Source organism: Protopterus annectens, chromosome 8.part0, assembly GCF_019279795.1.
Source record: "Protopterus annectens isolate FY-2018-M chromosome 8.part0, PAN1.0, whole genome shotgun sequence".
In the NCBI taxonomy this organism is placed as follows: domain Eukaryota; kingdom Metazoa; phylum Chordata; order Ceratodontiformes; family Protopteridae; genus Protopterus; species Protopterus annectens.
The window spans coordinates 1,426,970,173-1,426,992,987 of NC_056741.1; the positions used below are offsets into that span (position 1 = coordinate 1,426,970,173).

At 38.7% G+C, this 22,815-nt stretch overlaps 1 protein-coding gene across 2 annotated transcripts in view; it reads left to right on the forward strand.

Moving 5' to 3' along the window:
• Positions 1 to 22,815, forward strand: part of LOC122808101 (NF-kappa-B inhibitor delta-like) — a 157,823-nt gene that overhangs the window by 132,480 nt on the left and 2,528 nt on the right. The window contains exon 2 of one of the 2 annotated variants that reach the window (XM_044079071.1): positions 16,950 to 17,109. In XM_044079071.1, the coding sequence (XP_043935006.1) occupies positions 16,950 to 17,109 (160 nt within the window). Of the gene's footprint in view, positions 1 to 16,949; positions 17,115 to 22,815 lie in introns of both variants that reach the window. The other variant, XM_044079072.1, reaches the window with a different exon arrangement.

The following is a 22,815-nucleotide window of genomic DNA, read 5'->3' on the forward strand; positions in this document are numbered from 1 at the left end:
GATATTGTAACTTTTATAAACATTTTAAAGAACAACTTTGTTTATTTTGATGGGTCTTATTATAGACATAAGGAAGGTGTTGCCATGGGAGCAGCTTGCACCCCAGTTTTTGCCAACATAGTTATAAGTATGTGGGAAAAGAAAATTGTGTTTTCTTCACACTTTGTTGACTTATGGTCATTATATGTCAGATATCTAGATGACATATATATATATATATATATATATATATATATATATATATATATATATATATATATATATATATATATTTGGACTGGAAATGGGAGTAAAATTGAAGAATTTTTTGAATATATTAAGAACACCACTTCTTTTTTTCAGTTTCACCTTTTCTGTCTCAAAGGAGGTCCTGCACTACTTAAACAAAGAATTAAAGAAAGACTTGCATCAGCAAAAGTTCATCTAATGGATTTTTCGTAAACCACCATATTCTATTTCACTCCTGCGTTTTACTAGCTGTCACCCCTACACACAAAAAAGAGCAGTGGTAAAGGGATAGCTTGTTAAAACAGCAAAAATGGTATCTGAATGGAGGACTTTATTAATGAATGTCTGTTTCTAAAATCCATGTTCATTAAGACAGGGTAACCCAAACAGTTGATAGATATGCTTATTACTGAAGTATCAAAAAAATACAATTGGGTTTATACCAAGTCTTATTGGGAGTTGATGGTGCCAATGATGGCGTGGACAATCAGAGTTTAGATACAAGTGCACCTAATTTGTCTTTGGCATTTATAACCACTAATGGCATCAATTATCAACATATTAAAAGGTATATAGTAAAAAACTGGGACTGCCTAATGATTTGGGCAGAGCACCCAAGTTTATAACAGGAAAGGGCACTTGTCTTAAAAATGTAATTAAATACCCTGACACCAGGATGTCTGATCAAATGGGTACCAGGCTGGGTAAAACAAGCAAAAAACAAACTCTCAAAAGAGTGTTCAGTAACTGACAAACAATAAATAAAAAACGCCACTTAAGAATGACTTCACGGGATCATTTTATTGAAAAAATGTTATGCACACTACTAAGCACTGTCATCCAATAAATCTAATGGGCTTCATCAGATTTAGATTTTTTGGCATTGCATTCTTAAGTCACATTTTATTTATTGTTTACTAGGCTGGGTACATTTAAGTGTCAAAGTTTTAATTGCTTTAAGTATATATTAGAGGACAGACAGGTCCAATTTAACAATGTGTTGGTGGAGCACAAGTTTAGATGCAATTGTAAAACTAAGGGCTTAGTTTACATAGGTAAATGTCAACAATGTCGGTGTTTTATATTAGTAAGAAGCCATGAGTTTAAAAGATAGAATTTATGAGCATGTGTACAATATAAAAAGAGGGAATATTAATAATGCATTAGCTAAGCATAATAAGGAGTTCTCTGGACATAACTTTCTTTTTTGGGATTGAAAAACTGGAAGAGAATCCTAGGGGTGGCCCGGGTGATCTACGGCTGGAATACTGGGTGTTGTGGTGGCAGCTTGCTACTGATGCTACGTAGCCACCCAGTTTAAATGGTAATTTATCCATTAATTGTATTTTAAAATTAAAATCTATAGGATTTTTGTAAAATGCTTGAATTTTATTATCAGTATTTTGGTGTAACCAAACTGGGATTTGTGTTAATAATTTGATGCATGTATTCTGATGTTTATGGTTTCTATGTTGAGGGAACAGGACGTCTTACTGCACTGGCTACATTGAACAAATGGGCATGGCTAGGAATGTTTTAAATTTCCTTGTGTTATAACTCTGTGTTATTCTGATGAAGTATCTGATACTGAAGGACAAAAGTATTCAATAAATTGTTTTACTGCTGGACTGGAGTGTCACTTTACATGCTGCTTTTGCCCTACACATGGGAGACTTTAATTAACCCTATATAGATTATGAATCCTTGAAGGATTAAAATCTACAGGCATAGATGTTCCTTGACTTTGTAAATACAAATACTCTTAACCAAATAATGAACATGCCCATTTGAGGCTGCAACATCCTGGGCCTCATGCTCACAAATGTATTAGATCACCTCACCCCCAAATATCTGATGCTGCCAGGTAAGGTCCAACCATAAAGCTGTCTTCTTTGAAATCAAAATGAACTCTTTAATCCCCAGTAAAACCAGTAACAATAAGTAACTATTCCTAGCCAAACTAACTTTTATTAAATGGTTTTTTCAAAATTTACTGCCCTAAAAAACACAGAAACAAAGCTGAGTATGCTGCATTGTTGTCAGAAATGCTGTACAAGAATGTCAATGGCTGCACAGAGGCTTCTGTACCTACTAGAAGTAAGCCTAAAACTAGCCCCAGAAACAAACCACACTGGTGGCATCCCAAATTAACCAAGATATACCACAAAAGAAGAAAAATATGGCAAAAATCAGGAAGGGAAATTCCCATAAAGATAAAACACTCTAATCAAAATAAGGACTAATTATATAATATATGTGTTTACCTAGATAGTACAGTGATCTCAGTGGACCATTTGCAGACACAGCCTGAGTGAATAGGATCACATAAGAAATGAACAAAACATATTTACAGATACAAGGATATGCTTATATCTATATCTACAACTATATATATATATATATATATATATATATATATATATATATATATATATATATATATATATATATATATATATATATATATATATATATATATATATATAGGTTCATAGGTAGGTACTAGGCTATCGGCCCTAGGACCCATACAAGCCTAGCCAAAAAATGTACCCTGGCTTTCGCCACCCAAGAAAATTATTTTCCTATGCCCCTGTCGAGCAGAGCCACAGAAGTGATCCCCGGGGTGAATTTCCCATTTCCCATCCAATCATCAAGATTTTTCTTGAAGAGTGCTAATGAGAAGCTCTGTTTGACATAGATAGGTAGTCTGTTCCAGAGTATGGGAAGTCTCTGGGACAGGAATCTATCCCTCCAGCATGTTCTGTTTATTGTGGTGGTAAAGTTACGGTCCCTAGAGCGTGTAGCTCGGAGGGATTGGGATTTCTTTAAGTGAAGCATGTCCAACAGCTCTGGGTTTGACATAGCTTTGTATGTTAGGCAGAGATTGCCCCTGAGTAGGCGATATGTGATGGAGTAAAGCTGTAGTTTTTTGAGACGGTCTGCATAGGGCATCTGTTTGAGGCCAGTAATCCTCTTTGTGAGGTATTTTTGTGGTCTTTCCAGTTGTTGTAGATGTCTTGTGAGGTACATACCAAAAGGGGTGTTGTACTCTATAATGGGTCTAATGAGTGATGAGTAGAGGGGAACAATGACCTCTTTTTTTCTGGATGAGAATCCTTTTGTGATGCGATGAGCCATGTAGAAGGATTTCCTGACCACTGTGGCAATGTGATTATCAAAGGAGAGACTACTGTCCACCTGTGTCCCAAGGTCTCTTATCACATTTTCGGCATTAAGTAGACTACCAGCTATGTGGTAGTTCATGGGTACAGAGTTTTTACCAAAGGGGATAACAATACACTTTTTGGCATTGAGCTTCAGGCCATGGCTTTGACACCAGGTATCTGTCTCAGTGAGGCCCTTTTGTAGTTTGTCCACATCATTAGGAGTTTCAATTATGGCTCCTAGTTTGCAGTCATCTGCAAACTTTGTTAGCCAAAGACCTTCTGTGTTGGCCTGCACTTCAGAGAAGTAGACACCAAACAGGAGAGAGCCCAGGACTGAACCTGTGGTACTCCACTTGTCACTGGTCTGATGTCAGATTTGGAATCTGCTACTTTCACAGTGTGGGTTCTGTCCATGAGCCAGTTGGTGACCCATCTTATGACATAGGGATTTATACCTAGTTTAGTGAGATTATCTATAATTCCAGAGTGGGGGATGGTGTCAAAAGCCTTGGCGAGATCTAGATAAGCTGTGTGAACCATTTTACCATCATCTATGGCTTTGGTGACTGCTTCAAAGAAGTCAATCAGGTTTAGGAGACATGATCTGCCTTTTAAAAATCCAAACTGAGTAGGGTCCAGAGTTTGGAGATTACCAATGTCTTTGTTTATGAGTTCCATGATGATACGTTCCATGGCCTTGCAAACCGGGTTCGTCAGGCTAATGGGGCAGTAGTTCCTGGGGTCCGTCATGGCTCCCCCTTTGTGGAGTGGGATAACTGTTGCAGTGCGCCATTCAGTGGGTACAAAGCCTGAGGTGAGGCTATGATTGAATATGGTACTTAGGTAGGGTGCCAGTTCATTCTGTAGTTCATGTAGAACACAGCCTGTGATATTGTCAGGTCCCATGGATGCTGTGTTCTTGGCTTTGGAGAGTGTGTTTTTTACCTGTGCAGCAGTGATTATAGGAACTTTGCATTCTTCCAGTATAGAGATGGTCCCTCTAGGGGGGTGAGAGGGGGGTAAAGTTAGCACTGAACCTATCTGCTAGGATGTTGGCAATATCAGTTGGTTCTGTATATTTAGTGCCATTATGCTGTAACTCAGAGCAGATCTGAGTGTTCCCATTTAGATTCTTGACATAGCTATAGAATGCTTTGTGGTTGTCTTTAGAGTCAGTGGCAATTTTGTTTTTGTAACTAGCTTTGGAGGATTTTATGAGGGATCTCAGCTTCTTACTGAGGTTGACCAGGGAGTTCCTCCAGTAATGGGATTTTACTCTTTTGCAACAGTTTCTTTCTTCTGTTGTAGAGTTTGTTTATGGCAGAGGACCACCAGATTGGCTTCCTTTTTTTGGAGGATAATATTGTGGTTCTATTAGGGATAGCATGATCCATGTACTTGTGTAAGTGCTTATAAAGTGCATTTGTGTAGGATTCGGCAGTCATACCTCTATTGTCTGTCTGCATGGGTGTCATGAAGTTTGCCACTTCTGTCTTAAGAAGTGTGAAGTTGGCTTTTGAGAAGTTTTTTACGATGGTTTCCCTAATTGGGGCTGGGGGTGGGATGTGGATGTCTAGGCTGATTAGCTTGTGGTCGGATCTGACCAACGAGGAATTGACCTCTGGTGTGGAACACCTTTTTCCCATGTTGGTGATGACCAGGTCTAGGATATTGCTGCCACTGGTGGGGGTGTGAATAAGTTGATCCAAGGCATTGGAATTTATGAATTCTAGAAAACGTTGAGCAAAAGAGTTGGTACATGAGTAGTTTTCCCAGTTAATGGTGGGGTAGTTGAAATCGCCCATTATTAGGGTGTTGGGTTGTACCCTAATACTTTCCAGTGTATCAAGAAATGAGGAGTGTGAATCCTGGGGCATGGTGGGGGGTCTGTAGCAAGCTACAATTTGGATTGCGGTCTTGCCCAGAGTTAGTTGCACTTGGATAATCTCGGATGCATTATGCTGTGCAACTAGCCTGGAGGTGTGGATATCCTTAATGAATATGGACACGCATCCACCTTTAGTGCTTCTTTCTGGGTTAGGTGGCCGAAAGGTGTGGTATGAATTGAAGCCTGGTAATGCAGGGGTGCTCTCTGGAGCTTTGAACCAGGTCTCTGTCACTGCACAGATGTCAATGTTCTCCATTTTAAGGAGTACCTCGACTGAGTGCATTTTGAGGTTTAGGCTTCTAGCATTGAGTAGCATTACCCTCAGATTTTGCTAGCTTGTACTGGTTATGGTGGTGAATTTGTCATTTGAACCTTGCCTAAAAAAGGCACTATAGGGGTGGCAAGAGTCTTAGCCAGTATCCGGAATCCTAAGGGTGACAGGTGCAGGCCATCTCTGGCAAAGCATTGTGGACTGTCGATCATGTCGTCCCAGGCAGACAAATACTGGATCCCCTTAGAATGACACCAGAAGCTTAGCCAATTGTTGAAGTCAATCATTTTGTCCTTGTACTGTGGTCTCATTCTGGGTGATGGCAGGATGCTACTCAGGGTTAGGGTCATACCTGCCTGGGTATATATATATATATATATATATATATATATATATATATATATATATATATATATATATGGATTTACTTTGAAAGGTCAAACCTCATATAATCGAAATTCATTTTTGTGAGATGAAAATCGCGAAAGCTTAAATACCCGAATGGCAAATTTTTCCCAGGGTAAATAAACACTTGCCCAAATGTCACTTTTCTCCATGGTGGTGTGATCCCAGGGATGGTATATATAGTTGGGGGGTGGGGGGGCATAGCCCCCTCATTCGGGGTATGGTGGATATAACCCCCCCTCCAAGGTAGGTTTTACTTACTTCAGTGTGTTTTGTTTAGGTTTGGGCAAGTGTTTATGTACCTTGAAAAAAATTCACCATTCAGGTACTTAATCTTTCACTATTTTCATTTCGAGATTGACCTTTCACAGTAGATTTATATATATATATATATATATATATATATATATATATATATATACATGCATGTATACATATTTACAGATGCAAGTATATACTACAACATTTAGTTCAAAATGCAGTTTACGTTATCAAAACATGGATGGAAAAAAATGGAATTATGCTTAGCAGAGCTTTATAGATAAGATGTAGCCATAATGACTGAGATGGTTTATGGTAATAGCAACATATCATTATGATGAGAAGTATAAAAACATTAGAAGAGGCAAGTGAGAATAGTTGCTGGAAAGGATACCATGTGGAAAAGACAGAATACATGAGAGGGATGGAGAGGGAAGAGGAGTAGAAAGGAGAAGAAGTGTGAGAAAGATGAAAAGACAAGAGGGAAGTCGAATGAATGAGAGGCAGTAAGTAAAGGGGATGACAAGATGATATAATGAAGGATGCAATAGAAATAAAGGGGTGTGAGTGAGCTGCAGGGTTCATGTAATGTGAGCTGAGTGAGTGCAGCTGCATTTTGTTTGGGTGAAGAGGTGTTCCTTGAGCTATTGTCTAAAGTCCAATAACGTTTGGATGTCTCTGAGTGAGAGAAGAATGGAGTCACAAAGTTTCAGTGCCTACAATGGAGAAGGTTACATGTAGGGATTGTGATGAAAACTTCGAGTGAAGGAGGATAATGTCTCAAGAGAAAAGCAGTTGTGAATTAGTGATCCTAGTAGGAGGTTGGGCAAAGCCACCTGTGAGGTTAATATAGCCTCAGAATAACATATGGCCCTCTTTAGCTATGTCAGAAACCTCATGGGCAGCACACAGAAATGGGCTGAACTGATTGCCACATTCACACAGACTGGTGATTACAGCGAGCCTATTAGCAGACAAATTCATTTCCAACTTTATCCCCCTCTCACCCGAAACTATCCCCTAAGAAATAACCTCAGTTATAACCCCACCATCTATAACTAGGGAACATGTATGGGCTGTGCTCACTAAAGCCAAAAATACAGCCTCATTGGACCCTGACGACATCCCAGGATGCCTTCTGTGCAGTCTAAAATGCAACTTATCATGATCCCCTGGAGTCTCTATGTAACTGTAGTCTTAAAACAGGGTCTATATTAAAATCTCGAAGTTATGGAACATCGAATACAATATGGTTGACATGATATTGTCGAAGTTCTGTAACTTCAAAATTAAAAAAAAAATTTAAACTTTAAATACTTATCTTCATAGGTTTAAAAAGGGGGGCAAGCACCCCTGCAACCCCCACACCCCCCGGTACTTAAATATACCAACTCCGAGGTTGCACTTTAATGTAGAATTGTGTGAAAAAGGGAAGACTTCCCTTTCCTGCACTGTAGCACGATCTCGGAGTTGGTATATTCAAGTACCGGGGGATGTGGGGGTGCAGGGTGGGCTTGCCCCCCTGCGTAAACACTTTAGTTTTTTTTTTTTTTTTTTTTTTTAATGATTTTTTTATTAGGGTTCGATGGTTTATTATTTTGATGCATAAAGTTCGATCTTTATGCATTCAAAGTATTAAACCTTTGAGGTTATAATATAGACCCTTAAAGCAAGCTTTGTGTCATGAGAATGGAGGACTGGAATGGTCATCCCCCCTTCATAAGGGAGAACATTCAACAAATTCTAGAAACTACAGGCCCATTAGTCTGACTAATTCTATTTGCAAAGCCATGGAAATAATTATCATGGAAATTATCACCAAGGACATAGGTGACCTTCAAGCAGAGGATCCATCCCAGCTGGCCTTGTCAAAGAAAGGTCATGCTTACTGAACCTGATAAACTTCTTTGAAAAGGTCACTAAGAGAATGGATGAAGGGAAAGCTGTGCATACTGCCTACCTAGATCTGGCTAAAACATTTGATACAATACACCACTCTGGCATTGTCAGCAAACTTGCAGAACTAGGCATAAACGCCTTTATAACAGTCTGAATATTTAACTAATGGCTCATGGATAGGGCCTAAGAGGTTAGAAGTGGTGAGTTTACCTCCACAAAGATGACAGTCACCAGTGAAGATGTTCACATTCTGAGCTGGGTCCACTCTTCGTTGGCATCTACTTCTCAGGGACAAACCAATGTCAAAGGCCATTGGCTGGCCAAGTTCGCAGAAGACTGCAAATAGGTTGCAGTCATTGAATCCCAAGATGAAAATGCACTTCAGGAAGGTCTGACACAGAAAAATGCTTGGAGCCAAAGCCATGTCTTAAAACTCAGTGCTGAGAAATGCATTATAGCACGTTGTGGGAAGTCAGCCACCCCAGGTAACTATGTCACCGATAAAACACCCTTAAAAGTTCAATCACTGGTCAGGGATCTAGGAACTCATGTAGATAACCTAGCCTTTGACCAACCTGTGTCCATTGTAGCAAGAAAATACTTCTGTTTTGCTCAACTTATAAGTAAGGGCATGGCATCTAGGTCCAGACAGGTCATCATACTACTGTACTTAGTCCTCATCAGACCCATCATAGAGTATAATATCTCCTTCAGTATGTACCTGACCAGACACATGCAGCAACTGGAATGCCCACAATGGTTCCTTATAAAAAGCATAATGGGAATAAACATAATGTCCTATGCTGAATGCCACAAAGTCCTCTCTCTTTACTTTGTATCATACAAACTTCTGAGAGGTGATCTTTGTCTTGCATACAAGGCATCCCTGGACCCTGTTTGGATGAATTTTTTGCAAAACAAACAGCATTTTTCTTCTCTAACCCTATTTAAGATCAACTTGGACCAATGGATGGGTACTCAGAAATTCATACCTGATCGCCTGTGTTTTTGATGGACAGAGGTAGTCAGTAAATACCCCTTACATAAATTAAATTTATGGGTCACATTTGGGTTGCACAGCTAGGTTTATTTGAGTAATAGTGGTCATTAGCCAAGTGTACATCTATGAACCTATGATATGTAACATCCTCTATGGTCTATATTAAGTTAGTTTAGAAATTAATTTCTTTCTATCCATGTCTCAAACACTTAAGCCAGTTATAGTTGGATACCCCATCAAAATCTTTATTAGTTTCATAATTTGAAGTGCAAAACATTTTATGCAGAAAGCCCCATACTTTAATCCATATTTCCACAGATGTGACGCCTATGTCCCTGTAAGCAGAGTACTGTGGGAGAGAAGGATAACATTGCAATGCACAAGTAGGCATATTTTCCCTAAAAATTAAAATGCTTTCATTACTGGTAAATACACTGTAAAAATATTAATATACTATAAGTTCCTTTCAAATGGTATACTCATATGCCATACCATAAATATTATTGGAAAAGTGAATAAATCGTATCACCAACACTTTTATCACTATGAAGGGTCTGAGAAAGAACAAATAAGATGCACTATAATTTTTGTACTAATTAGACATTCACATGCGGTGTCATACTTATGACAATCAGGATGTTTAGGCCCATACATAAGCACATATGAAAACATGCACAAAATAAAGGCAGTAGCAGAAGTAACCAGGAAGGTGGAAATAAATTCTTTATCTTTGCACATTCACCAGCTAAGAAGTAAATTATATAGAATGCATTGAAGTAAAATGGAGAATATGAACATAGTGTTTTGTCAGACATTTGATGGCTGATGTGTGACGTGCTTTATTGTTAGTTTATATATTATACATCAGCTAATACAAAAACGTCACCTGCACATTATATGATTTTTTTATTTGTATTTTATATAATATTTAAATGAAATATGAGCCCAAAAAACAAAACAATTTCCCAGATGTTTAGAGCTCTAAACATTTCTTCTATAAAGCACGTGGACTCCTGGCCCATTTAAGTATGCCTTTTGAAATAAATATAAAACAATATCTAATGAAATTTTTAACATGCATGCTTTTCCTCATTAACTCTTCTTCTATTAAAGAATATGAGAACTCTGGGTACTAATCTGGTAGTTAGCGTGAGGGTATCAGATATTACCGGTGCTAGCATGACTGGCTGAAGTTTTGTAAATAATTGCAAATTACCCTGTGTTATATATGCTAGCATGACTAGCTATAATTTTGTAAATAAGTTTGTTTTTTGATTATTACTTTGATTTATGTAAGATGTTTGACCCAAACAGTGTTCTTCTGGCTGAGCAAATGTACGTGTTTTTTAAAAAGATTTCTGAATGTAAGTTATGCCAGTCAGCTGACCTAGATGTGATGTCATTGTGTGCCAAAGCTGAAATGAATAGAATCCCCACAGCAGCTGTTTTGTTTACTTTTTAAAGTCTGATATGAGAGAATAGAATTCTCATAATAGCTTTCTGTGACTTTTAAAATAAATTTGCTATAAAAGCAGGTGCTGAGTCTGTTAAATGGTAGTGTAGTTGTTCTAGTAGTAGTTGAAGTAGTTGTTGTAGTTGTCAATTGTGTTTATTATGATAACACCAGGGCCACTCTGAAAGGTCTTACTGCTTGGATTACGTTACCATTTGCATCAATATTTATTTTACCCTATATAATTGAACATCCCTTTAGAATGGTATTGAGATATTTGATTGGTGACAGCAGCTACCTTGTAATTTGGGAAAGAGGACATACCAGGTAAATCTGTGCCAATCTTTCCCAAGAAGTGAATAGCAAATATTTAAGAGTGAGTACGTCATATACATAGAACTGGGACACAGTGTTCTGCAGTGGTTAACTCATTTGGGAACCTGGAGTGAAAAATATAGTACATTCCCAGGTCTGGAGCCTGTTCCTGGTGTCTTAGAGAAAATTGTGTGTTCTATCCCTGCTTTCAGTGACGCTCCCTTACCAGAGACAGTGGTGAAGACAATGGCTCCTTAATTACTGCCCCAGATTTAAGTGGGGTTTTACATTGACCCTGACCCTGAGTAGCATCCTGCCCTCACCAAGAATGATACTGCAGTATAAAGAAAAAATGATCAATTTCAACAATTGGCTAAGCTTCTGGTGTCATTCAAAGGGGATCCACTGTCTGTCAGCCTGGGACAACATACTTCACAAGCCTCGTTGCTTCACAAGAGACGGCTTGCACCTGTCACCCCTAGGCTTTCGAATACTGGCCAAGGCTCTTGCTGCCCCCACAGTGCCTTTTTTAGGCAAGGCTCAAAAGTCAAACCGACCTCTGTAAACAGCACAAATAAAAAAATGAGGGTTATGTTACTCAACGCCAGGAGTTTAAATCTCAAAACGCACCCGCTAGAAGCACTCCTCAGTATGGAGAACGTTGACATCTGTGCAGTAACTAAAACCTGATTCAAGGCACCCCAGCACTACCGGGCTACAACTCATACCATACATTTCGGCCACAGAACATGGACAGAAACACAAAAGGAGGGGGTGTATCCATATTCATCAATGATACCTACAGCTCCAGGTTAGTGGCGTAGCATGATACCTCTGAGATCATCCATGTGCAACTAACATCAGGCAAATCTGCAATGCAAATTGTGGCCTGCTACAGATCACCCTCCATGACCCAGGACCACCACTCCATCTTTCTGGAGACACTAGAAAACATAAAGGTCCTACCGAACACCCTGATATTGGGCAATTTCAATTACCCTACCGTTAACTGGGAAAACTACTCAAGTACAAACTCCCAGGTGCAGCGCTTCCTGGAATTCATCAACTCAAATACCCTGGATCAGCTGGCAAACTCCCCTACCAGAGGTGAAAACATATTGGACCTGGTCATCACCAACATGGGCGACAGGTGTAACGCACGGGAGGTCAACCGGTCACTGGTTAGATCAGACCACAAACTAATCACTCTGGATGTCCACACCACACCACCACCCCAACCAAGGAAACCACAGTGAAAAACTTATAGAAAACTTCACCTTACTTAAGACAGAGGTGGTAAGTTTCACAGCCCCCACGCTAAAGGATAACAGAGTCCAAGATGCAGGAACCTTTACAAATGCACTCTATGAGCACCTAGACTCACTCCCCTAAGAGAAGGAAACCAGTCTGGTGGACCCCTGCCATAAACAGGCTATACAATAGAAGGAGGAAACTAGTTCAGAAAAAAAGCAAATCCCAAAAAGGAAAGACATCCCTGGATCAGTATCAGTAAGAAACTAAGGTCCCTCATAAAATCATCCACAAAATAACCACAAAGCCTTCTTTAGCTATGTCAAGAATCTAAGTGGCAACTCACAGATGTGCTCTGAGCTAGTGCAAAATAGCACAAAATATGCTGAACCTACTGATATTGCCAACATCCTGGCAGATAGATTCAGTGCAAACATTACCTCCCCTCTCAACCCCAAAAGGGCCCACAGCAATACCGGAAAAGTGTAGTGTCCCGGAAATCACAGACGCACAGGTGAAAACAGCCCTTTCAAAAGCCAAAAGCACAGCATCAGTGGGGCCAGATGGTCTACCAGGCTGCATCTTGCACGAACTACAGAATGAACTAACCCCCCACCTAAACACATTGTTCAACCTTAGCCTCTCCACAGGTGCACAGCAATGGTTATTCTGCTCCACAAATGACGGGCCACAACTGACCCTGGTAACTATCGCCCCATAAGCCTGACTAGCCTGGTCTGCAAGGCTATGGAGCGCATCATCATAGAACTCATTAACAAAGATATTGGGAACCTCCAAACACTTGACCCGACCCAGTTCGGCTTTGTTAAGGGGAGATCATGCCTACTAAACCTGGTTGACTTCTTCGAGACAGTCATCAAGGCCATAGATGAGGGGAAGGTGGTTCACACAGCCTACCTTGACCTCACCAAGGCTTTTGACACCATTCCCTACTCAGGAATTATAGAAAAACTCACCAGCCTGAACATAAACCCCTATGTCACGAGATGGGTTGCCAACTGGCTTACAGACAGAACTAACTTGGTAAGAATAGCGGGCTCCAGGTCTGACTCTAAACCAGTCACAGGTGGTGTCCCATGAGGCTCGGTCCTGGGACCACTACTGTTCAGCATATACCTCTTAGAAGTACAGGCAAACACAGGAGGACTATGGCTAACCAAGTTTGCTGATGACTGCAAACTGGGAGCCATAACTGACTCTCTGGCTGACATGGACATTCTCCAAAAGGGCCTTACTGAGACAAACCACTGGTGTCAAAGTCATGGTCTCAAGCTAAACACCAAAAAATGCATAGTCACCCATTTGGGAAAAACAAAATACCCATGAATTACCACATAGGTGGCAGCCCCCTTAATACAGAAGAGGTAATAAGAGATCTGGGGACCCAGGTAGATAGTAATCTCTCCTTTGGCAATCATATTGCCAAAGTAGTTAGGAAATCCTTCTATGTAGCCTATCTAATTACTAAAGGGTTCGCATCTAGAAATAAAGAGGTTATAGTGCCCCTCTACCCGTTAATCATTAGACCCATCATAGAGTACAATGCGCCATTTGGGATGTACCTCACAAGACACTTCCACCAGCTAGAAAGACCACAAAAGTACCTCACCAAGAGGATTACAGGCCTCAAACATATGTCCTATGCAGCCTGACTGGAAAAACTCCGGCTGTACTCAGTGGCATATCGCTTACTCAGAGGTGATCTCTGCCTGACTTACAAAGCCATGTCCAACTCAGAATTAATGGACATGCTCCACCTAAAGAAATCCAAGTCACTGCGAGCCACTCGCTCTAGTGAGCTAAACCTCACCACAACAATAAGTAGAACATGCTGGAGGGATAGATTCCTGTCACAGAGACTCTCCATGCTTTGGAAGAAAATTCCTAACTACATTAGGCAGAGCCCCTCACTAACACTCTTCAAATGAAACCTTGACGAGTGGATGGCTAACAGAAAATATACCCCTGGGATCACTTCATTGGCTCTGCTTGACAGAGGCTCAGTTAATTAATCAATGGGGCAGTGAAAGCTGACACACCCTGGCTAGGCTTATAAATGCCCTCGGGCGGATAGCCTAGTACCTACCTATGAACCTATGAACAAGTTTAATCTTTTAGTCGACGGTTTGATTTCTTCAGCCTCTGTTTACCTACTTGTATTATTCTGAGCAAGACACTTAACCAGACAATGTTCATGAGGGGTGGCTAAAATGGGTACCTGCAGATCAGTCCACTACTTTTTTAAATAATAAAAAAAAAATCACTTTGTTTGTGTCATCTGCTCTCCTTCAGATTTCTCCTGCTGACGTACAAGCCTGTTTCCACATTCTACCTGTACTTGCAGGGCAGCAGGAGACATAAAAGCCACTGGTAAGTTGATATGCATATACATTTAGTTTTGGTTAGTTGGATAACTCATAGTAGTCTGGTTCTGACTGGGCTTATAGTTTCTACAATTCAAATGAGCAAAACCCTGTAGTTTCTTCACTACAAGTTAGAAAAAAAATGTTTCATGTGTAGATCATTCAAAGACATGTTTCACCACCACATTTTTTCCAAATTACTTATCGCACAGTACATTTACTTGTAAACAGACTGACCACAATGGGTATATATGTTTAGATTTCAGATTCTTGACCTTAAAGCTGAAGTTGCTGTAATAATAGATGTTTGTTCACAAGTATGCAAATGTATACATGTGCGTGATGTGCACATGGGGCCTGATAAGTCCAGCAAGAGATGTGACACCAATAACAGCTGAACACAGAATATAAAACTTGCCTGATCATCTGGAACAGATGAAATTATTAGTACACATTCGGAAAGGAACACCAGGAATGGAAAAACATATGTCAACTTCTATAGTGAAGCAGTAACATGATAAAAACTAATTTGCAAAAAAAGTCACAAAATTTCCAAACTAATCTGACTGATAAACAGAAGGCTGAAAGATAAAGTACATAGTATTTTGCAACATACAACACCATATGTTATTTGATATAGTCATGTTCACTTTGCAACATACAACACCATATGTTATTTGATACAGTCGTGTTCCAAAATTATGCCAGAAATGTGAAAGGTTTGTTTTGTTTTGTCTTTCTGTATCAGACTTATAGAATCGAGCCACTGATACCATCAGGTGTAAAATTTCCCAGAGTCGCCAAACGAAGGCAGTTTGCATAAGTTATCATAAATGTTTGGGAATATTTAACCAATATTTTTTTTTTCTTATAATAACTGCTGAACCAGCTAGACCAGTTTATCTGGTTGTTCTGGACACTTGAATGTTTGTTACAGTTATACTTGTAAGAAAAATACATTTCAAAGAGTTTTCATATTGTCTGCTGTTTCTTTCCATACTTAACATTTAAATCTCTGTAAGTTTACATTTAAAAATATGATTTTATTGCTATTTTCACGAATCTGAACTCAGTATGAAAATATCCATGAATGACAATATGTACATAATACAGACATTTAACATTTCGCATGCAGTTTCCCATTAAGTTCCAACAGGCAAATGAAAAAACTGATTTTGAGTACAACCTTCTTTTAGGCAAAACACCCAACTGTCAAGATAATTAATAAAGAGAACATGTATTTCAAGTAATCATGCCAAAGCGTATCTGAAGGCTATTATACAGTTGAAGTCTACGTAGAAAAAAATGTCCCTGAAATAGCCTACAGAAAAAATGACAGACTTTCATAGTATTTTCATTAAAAGGAAAATTAAGGTAAAGCTTTGCTTTTCAAGGGTGGAAACCTCCCTACCCTAGTCACCAAAACCTAATATTAAATTAAAGTTTTACTACGAGCCTCTTGTGACTAAGACATCTAAAATGTTTTTATATTCGTTTAATGAGGCATAACTAAGAGCATTTGCCTCTTTGTTTACTGTAAATAAATAGCACCACACCTCTTGCTTCTTTTTTAATGTGCTGATGTCAAATATACTACTCAACTGTTTACAGTAAATAAAGTCTTGCTTAGGCCTACAGAGGGTCTGCTGTTAACTGATAGTAAATGCATTGACTTTTTATAAACATATTTTCTTTTGTCAAGTATAAGTTCAAAGCACCCTGAACACCCAGGGTCCTAATTTAATATGCCCAACTACAAAGTAGCTGCAACTTTGGGTAAGTTATGATTCCCTACCTTGTCTATAGCTTTCATTATGCTAATTTTTACTAAAATTGTATTTCATATAGTAGTGTTTCATTCCTACAAACTCCAACATATTTATTTTACAAATCTAAATTAACGCAACAAAATTACGGCCTTTTAATAAAAAGTGGTCTTTGAAAAATGTTATGTGAGGTTACTTTTAGCCCCATCATAAGAACAAAAGCCTTAGTAGTAATTCATTACATTCTGCTTCCATAATAGTCAGCTACTGGTTAGATTTCCTACTGTTACAGAAATGTGATTGTCAGAATTCAAACAAGAGAGATTGCTGAGTCATAAAGAAAGAAACATGATTCCTGTTTATGAAAATGTATGATTCCTGTTTATGAAAATATATAAATTTTGAATGCACAAGGTTAATTATCTATGCTTTCAGCTGTTTACATTTGTACACTTGTCAATGGACATTGTCTGCATTTCCTTTGTATAGTTAGAGCTTCCAGTCCAGACAGTCCAATGTTCTACTGATAACCAGCTTTACCTGACTGCACAGTGCATTCATACTTTACTATAGATCCTAGAGTAAACAGAAATGGATAAAAAATATGAACATTAATAAAAACTGTGCTATTTAACTCTGTCCTTTCTTCTTTATATTCTAGGCACATGGCAACACAGCTTTGCATATGGCAGCAGCCCTGAGAAATGAAATAAACCAGGAAGAAATTGTCAAACTTCTTCTCAAGCATGGGGCAGATCCCAGCATCAAGAACTTAGAAAATGAACAAGCAATTCATCTGGTACAGCAGGGGGAGGATGGAAGTAGGGTACAACTGTTTTATTCATTGTTTCACCTATAAAACAATATTATTGCTCTGTTTTCTTTGTTAGCCATTTCTTTAAACATTATAGTCCAATATTATAGACCGTTCAGTAAGTAGCAAGTGATTCCAGCTGGTGCTGGGAGTAATATGCCATGCCTATCTCCAGCTTGATTGAAATAATACACAGCAGTGAGTCAGGTGATGCAGTACCACATCCACAGTCACCTGACTTGGTCATATTACCACATATTTGATCACAATCCAGGAAGTCGTCCTGAACCTGTACAATATCCCAACCCCTGTGACAGCACTGAAAAGAACAGACAAACACAAGAAAAAATGTGAAGATCATCTGTGTTATTATACATTTTTGATGACACCTAGTTCCTATGCTTTATTTATTATTTATTTATTTATTTATTTATTGACATTAGATTACCAGTAAAGTCTGTGTAGGTAGAAGCCTGGGGAGAAAAGCTCCAAATTATTACAAAACATTCTAAGAACAATAATTTTACAGTCTTCAAAAATAAAACAAAAAATATGCATTTTAAATAATTATAACAAAATACACATAATATAAAAACATTAGTTAAGAGTTGTTACAAGGTATGTGACAGTCATTTAATATTAGAGAAATTTTACACAGTTTGTAAAGAAATTAAAGGTGAATTAGTCTAATACAAATAGGAATTGCAATATGAAGTGAGGAGGAAAAACAGGCTTATGGTATATTTAGAGAGAAATTGGAGAAGAAAATTAGATAGCAGTATGGACATAAGTGAAGAATGGAGAGTAGAGGTAGTGAAAATGTACTTGTTCACATTTAAGCAGTTGTACAGCCTCATGCAAAATAGTAATATCTAGTTATGCAAGTTAAATGTTTTAGTAGTCTCAGGACTGCAAATTAATATTTGGATCCAGTAAATCAGTCATGAATGCACAGCAAATTTGTAAGAAATAGTAAAGAATGGTCAACAATAAGATCATCATACAATCAAGCTGGTTCTGAAGGACAGAGAAAGTAAGATGGAAGGAGAATTTGCAGAAGAAGAGTAGTCAAAGGGCAGCTTCTGGGTTAGTGTAAGGGTCTGATCAGGGACAGAAATTAGAAACAAACAGTTCATAATCAGTTCTGTCAAGCTCCTTTCATCTATTACAAAATAAAAAGAATGCAGAAATGGTAGCAAACTAAGAATAGAGAAAGAAAACTATAGCCAGTAGAGAAGTAAAGGAAAGAATGAAGAAGAATGCCAATGCCAAAAAGTGCATTGTCATCCCCTTTGGTAAAAACTCTGTACCCATGAACTACCACATAGCTGGTAGTCTACTTAATGCCATAAATGTGATAAGAGACCTTGGGACACAGGTGGACAGAGGTCTCTCCTTTGATAATCACATCGCCACAGTGGTCAGGAAATCCTTCTACGCGGCTCATCTCATCACAAAAGGTTTCTCATCCAGAAAAAAAGAGGTCATTGTTCACCTCTACTCATCACTCATTAGACCCATTATAGAGTATAGCGCCCCTTTTGGTATGTACCTCACAAGACATCTACAACAACTGGAAAGGCCACAGAAATACCTCACAAAGAGGATTACTGGCCTCAAACAGATGCCCTATGCAGACCGTCTCAAAAAACTACAGCTTTACTCCATCACATATCGCCTACTCAGGGGTGATCTCTGCCTAACATACAAAGCTATGTCAAACCCAGAGCTGTTGGACATGCTCCATTTAAAGAAATCCCAATCTCTCAGAGCTACATGCTTTAGGGACCTAAACCTTGTCACCACAATAAACAGAACATGCTGGAGGGATAGATTCCTGTCCCAGAGACTTCCCATACTCTGGAGCAGACTACCTATCTATGTCAAACAGAGCTCCTCATTAGCACTCTTCAAGAAAAATCTTGATGATCGGATGGGAAATGGGGAATTCACCCCAGGAATCACTTCTGTGGCTGTGCTTGACAGGGGCACAGGAAAATGATTTTCTTGGGTGGAGAAAGCCAGGGTACATTTTTTGGCTAAGCTTATATAGGCCCTAAGGCCAATAGCCTAGTACCTACCTATGAACCTATGAACCTATAAGAAGAAGTAGGGACAGGTAGGTAGGTGTTAGAATCCAGATACAAGTCAAGTGTGAACTGTGAAATAAAACAGCAACTCTAGATCAGAAGAATAAAGAAAATAATTATATTTACTAGTACAAAACTATAACTAAGCTAGAAGAGGTGCAAGACAAAAAACAATGAATTAAAACAGTGGAATTTTGGCATACTTAACAAACAAAAAATAGATTTAACCCTGTGGTGCTATTGTTGCATAAATAGACAACAATGGCACACCTAGGTGTGGGCATCTGGGTGAAAACTGTATTTTTGTCCAGATAAGATAGCACAAATCATACTTGAGACACTTGGATCTGACTGCAACAAAATGTAGCCCAGAGCAAGTCAGTTGGTAACTCAAAGCTATGACTTCAAAATAGCCCTGGATACATAAGTATGTTCTAGAATTATCAGAAGAAGACCACCTTGTTCACATACGTCTGTATCTACATTACTGTCACTTTTAGTAGAATAATACTAAGCTCAATTTGCCAAGTTCTTCAACTTTTACCCTTTTACGTTGTTTCTGTGGTTCTTTTGTATATTTTAAGTTCAATATACATTGCAATTTTTTTAGCAGTTTGATTTTCTTTTTAAATGTACACTATCTCCAAAGCATGTGGAAATCAAATATTTTGATGTGATTTTCCCATTGTCCTTTCATATATCCAATCCAGTCCTCTAAAAGATGCTACCCATTTTTTTTGTTATGAAATTGTGTTTAACTTCTGTACCTTCCAATGTTTTTCCATATATTAGCTTAACATAATTATGAGTCAGTTTATTCAAGATCCACCATCTACCCAGAAGTCCAGGACTAAATGTGTTGAAATGCAATAAAACCTTTATATGTATGTACAGAACAATCCTGCAGTATGTCTACAGATGATGTAAATTTATGTACTTTTATTTCTCTATCTGCAGTTAAGATTTGTAAAAGATACTTCAATAACAAATTACCTGATAAAACAGTCACAAGCCTAGCAGTAAACTACTTCATTTTATCATATTTTTGATCCTCCACCATCAACCCGCATCTCCTGAGATATTCTCCATGAGCTCCCAACATCATGAGACATTGAGAGGAGGAGGTGATAGCCAGGGATCACAGCTATCATACAGCTATTATAGATGATCCTAACACTCCCACTCCCATTGGCTAGACAACACAGTATAAGTGCAATGCTCTGTACACTAAGCCATTGTTTGTGCATACTATTTCATACACACAATGTTCAGCTGAAGAATAATCCACTGTTAGGATGACTTACAATCCCCCTACAATGAGTCCAAATGTTATACTTGTGGTTTCTAACCCTGCCATTCCCCTCCCACTGAGATGGGTGACCCAGTATAGAATGTTTATGTCCATATCTAAATAACTGCTCCTTTGGTGCCCAAGCAGCTAATCAAATCCAGGTGATCTTGGGAAGAGTCAGGATCAAAATGTCTACGTAATGGAGGCAGTAGCCAGTGAACTCTTTTTGATGTGATTGTATATCATAGACTATGTTCCCTCATGTATTAGTCAAGTGAGTAAATGAGCAGGGCAGTGTCTAGACAGACAGGGAGATGAAATCAAGAAAACTCAGAAACAACTTTTGTGTAAATGAGTGGAATTGCATCCACATTTTTAGCTTACAGCACAGCACCATGTTGTCACAGTTTGATAAATTTAATAAAGCATAAGACTGCTGTACCTTGGGTTTAAAAAAATCTTCTAATTCAATCCATTTCAGCAAAAGCTATTGCTAGACTTTTAAATTGTCTTTACTGTTGCCTTATGTTTACCCATCTGTTAACTAGAAAATGCACTGGATACAAGTGTCAATTTCACAGGCAACCTAGTACCACTCTTTGGTTAAGTGACTTGCTCATAGTTGCACAGTCGGTAAACTGAGGTAAAAGGAATTAAACCCTCTACCTTTTGGGTACAAAAAGAAGCTCATTAAACCAAAGGATACCTTTTGAACTGCCTCTTTTTATTTATTTATTCAGTTAGGTAGTTAAGATATGCATGCTTCTTGAGATAAAATTCAGATCAAACAATGATCAACTATAGGATGGATCAATGACCAGGATGTCTGTACTATATCAGATTTAGATAAAATGATGAATACAGACAACAAATATCTGTCCAGACACAAACAATAAGTGGAATATCCACGGAGATACCTTACTAAAAGGATACAAGGCTTAAACAACATTTCCTACATGGACCAACTCAAAGCCCAGTTACTATACTCAGTATCTTCCAGACTGCTAAGAGGTGACTTGAGTCTGTCGTACAACGCATCCTCTGACTCACTACTGGGGGATTTACTAAGCATCATCAAGTGAAATGTCATCTGCAATATGTGGTTTAGGGATCTAAACCTTTTCTGCAACATCAACAGAGTTGACTGTAGGGACAGCTGTATCTCGCAGAGGATACTGCTGCCGTGGAACAGACTCCCCATCCACATGAAACAAAGTTCATCCCTGTCCATATTCATGCACAAATTAGATCTATGGATGGGAAACAGAAATGTTACCCCAGGACTGCTTCCTGTACTACTAATGGGCAGAGGCAGTTCTTAAATTGTTTATCCCATGCATGGGTTACCTCAAATTATCTATGGTATGATCCCAGTTATGCTCATTAGGCGTAATATATAATTATTGACCATGGAATGAGTAAGATCAATCCATAACTAAATTGGGTAGGTTATTTTCAGCACAAAATTGGAAACTGGCTAGGCTTAAAATGGCCTACAAGGGAGCCAGCTTAGTTCTCACCTATGAATCTATCTGTTGTCCTAGCCAGAAAGTAGGCTTTCAGCCATTACCTAAAAGATGTAACATGTGGATTTCTTTAATGCCAGAATACCATCCAATGAAGACCTGTAAGTTAAAGCACACTAAAGCTTTAAAATTAATAACATAACTGGTTTGTATGGTGTTCAAAGATAAACCTGGATTTCTCTAGAACTTAGCTTCTGCCTTAGTGGCACATCTAAGCTTCTGTGCAGTAAATAGGTCATCTGGTTGACAAGAGCAAAAGTCATACTATCTCAAGCTTGTCAGGTTAGATACCATGGGGTCAAGGTCATGAAAAGAACTTCCTTATTTTGAAGGCATTATATCTTGTGGTTCCCACCAGTTAGAGTAAGTGTCTGATTCAAAACCAGAATATATTTGTAAGAGGAGGAAACAGTCCCTAGCTTTGGTATGAAGCAATGTCTCAATGACTGTATCAGTGGAATAAGAAAGGGAAACATATCTCCCTGAACTGATTTTGCTTAGGAGGAGCAAGAGACTAGCTGGGTTTATGGCCTTGATTATGTCCCAGTGGCTGGTCCACTATGCATGTTGGTTATGCTATTGGGTATCCACCTCTAGTGTGCTACCATGGTACAGCAACCAGAGCAGAACATAGGCTATATGTTCTTTGTTCATTGTTATTACAATGGTTTCCTGTAGTCCTGGATTTGATTCCCACAGTCTCTATTTGGCTACTTTGGAATTTGACCAAGTCACTTAACCAGACAGTTCTCTAGAGCAATTGAGAATTGGGCTAGGCTCCTTAATGGTCTCCTGGACCTTGTGCC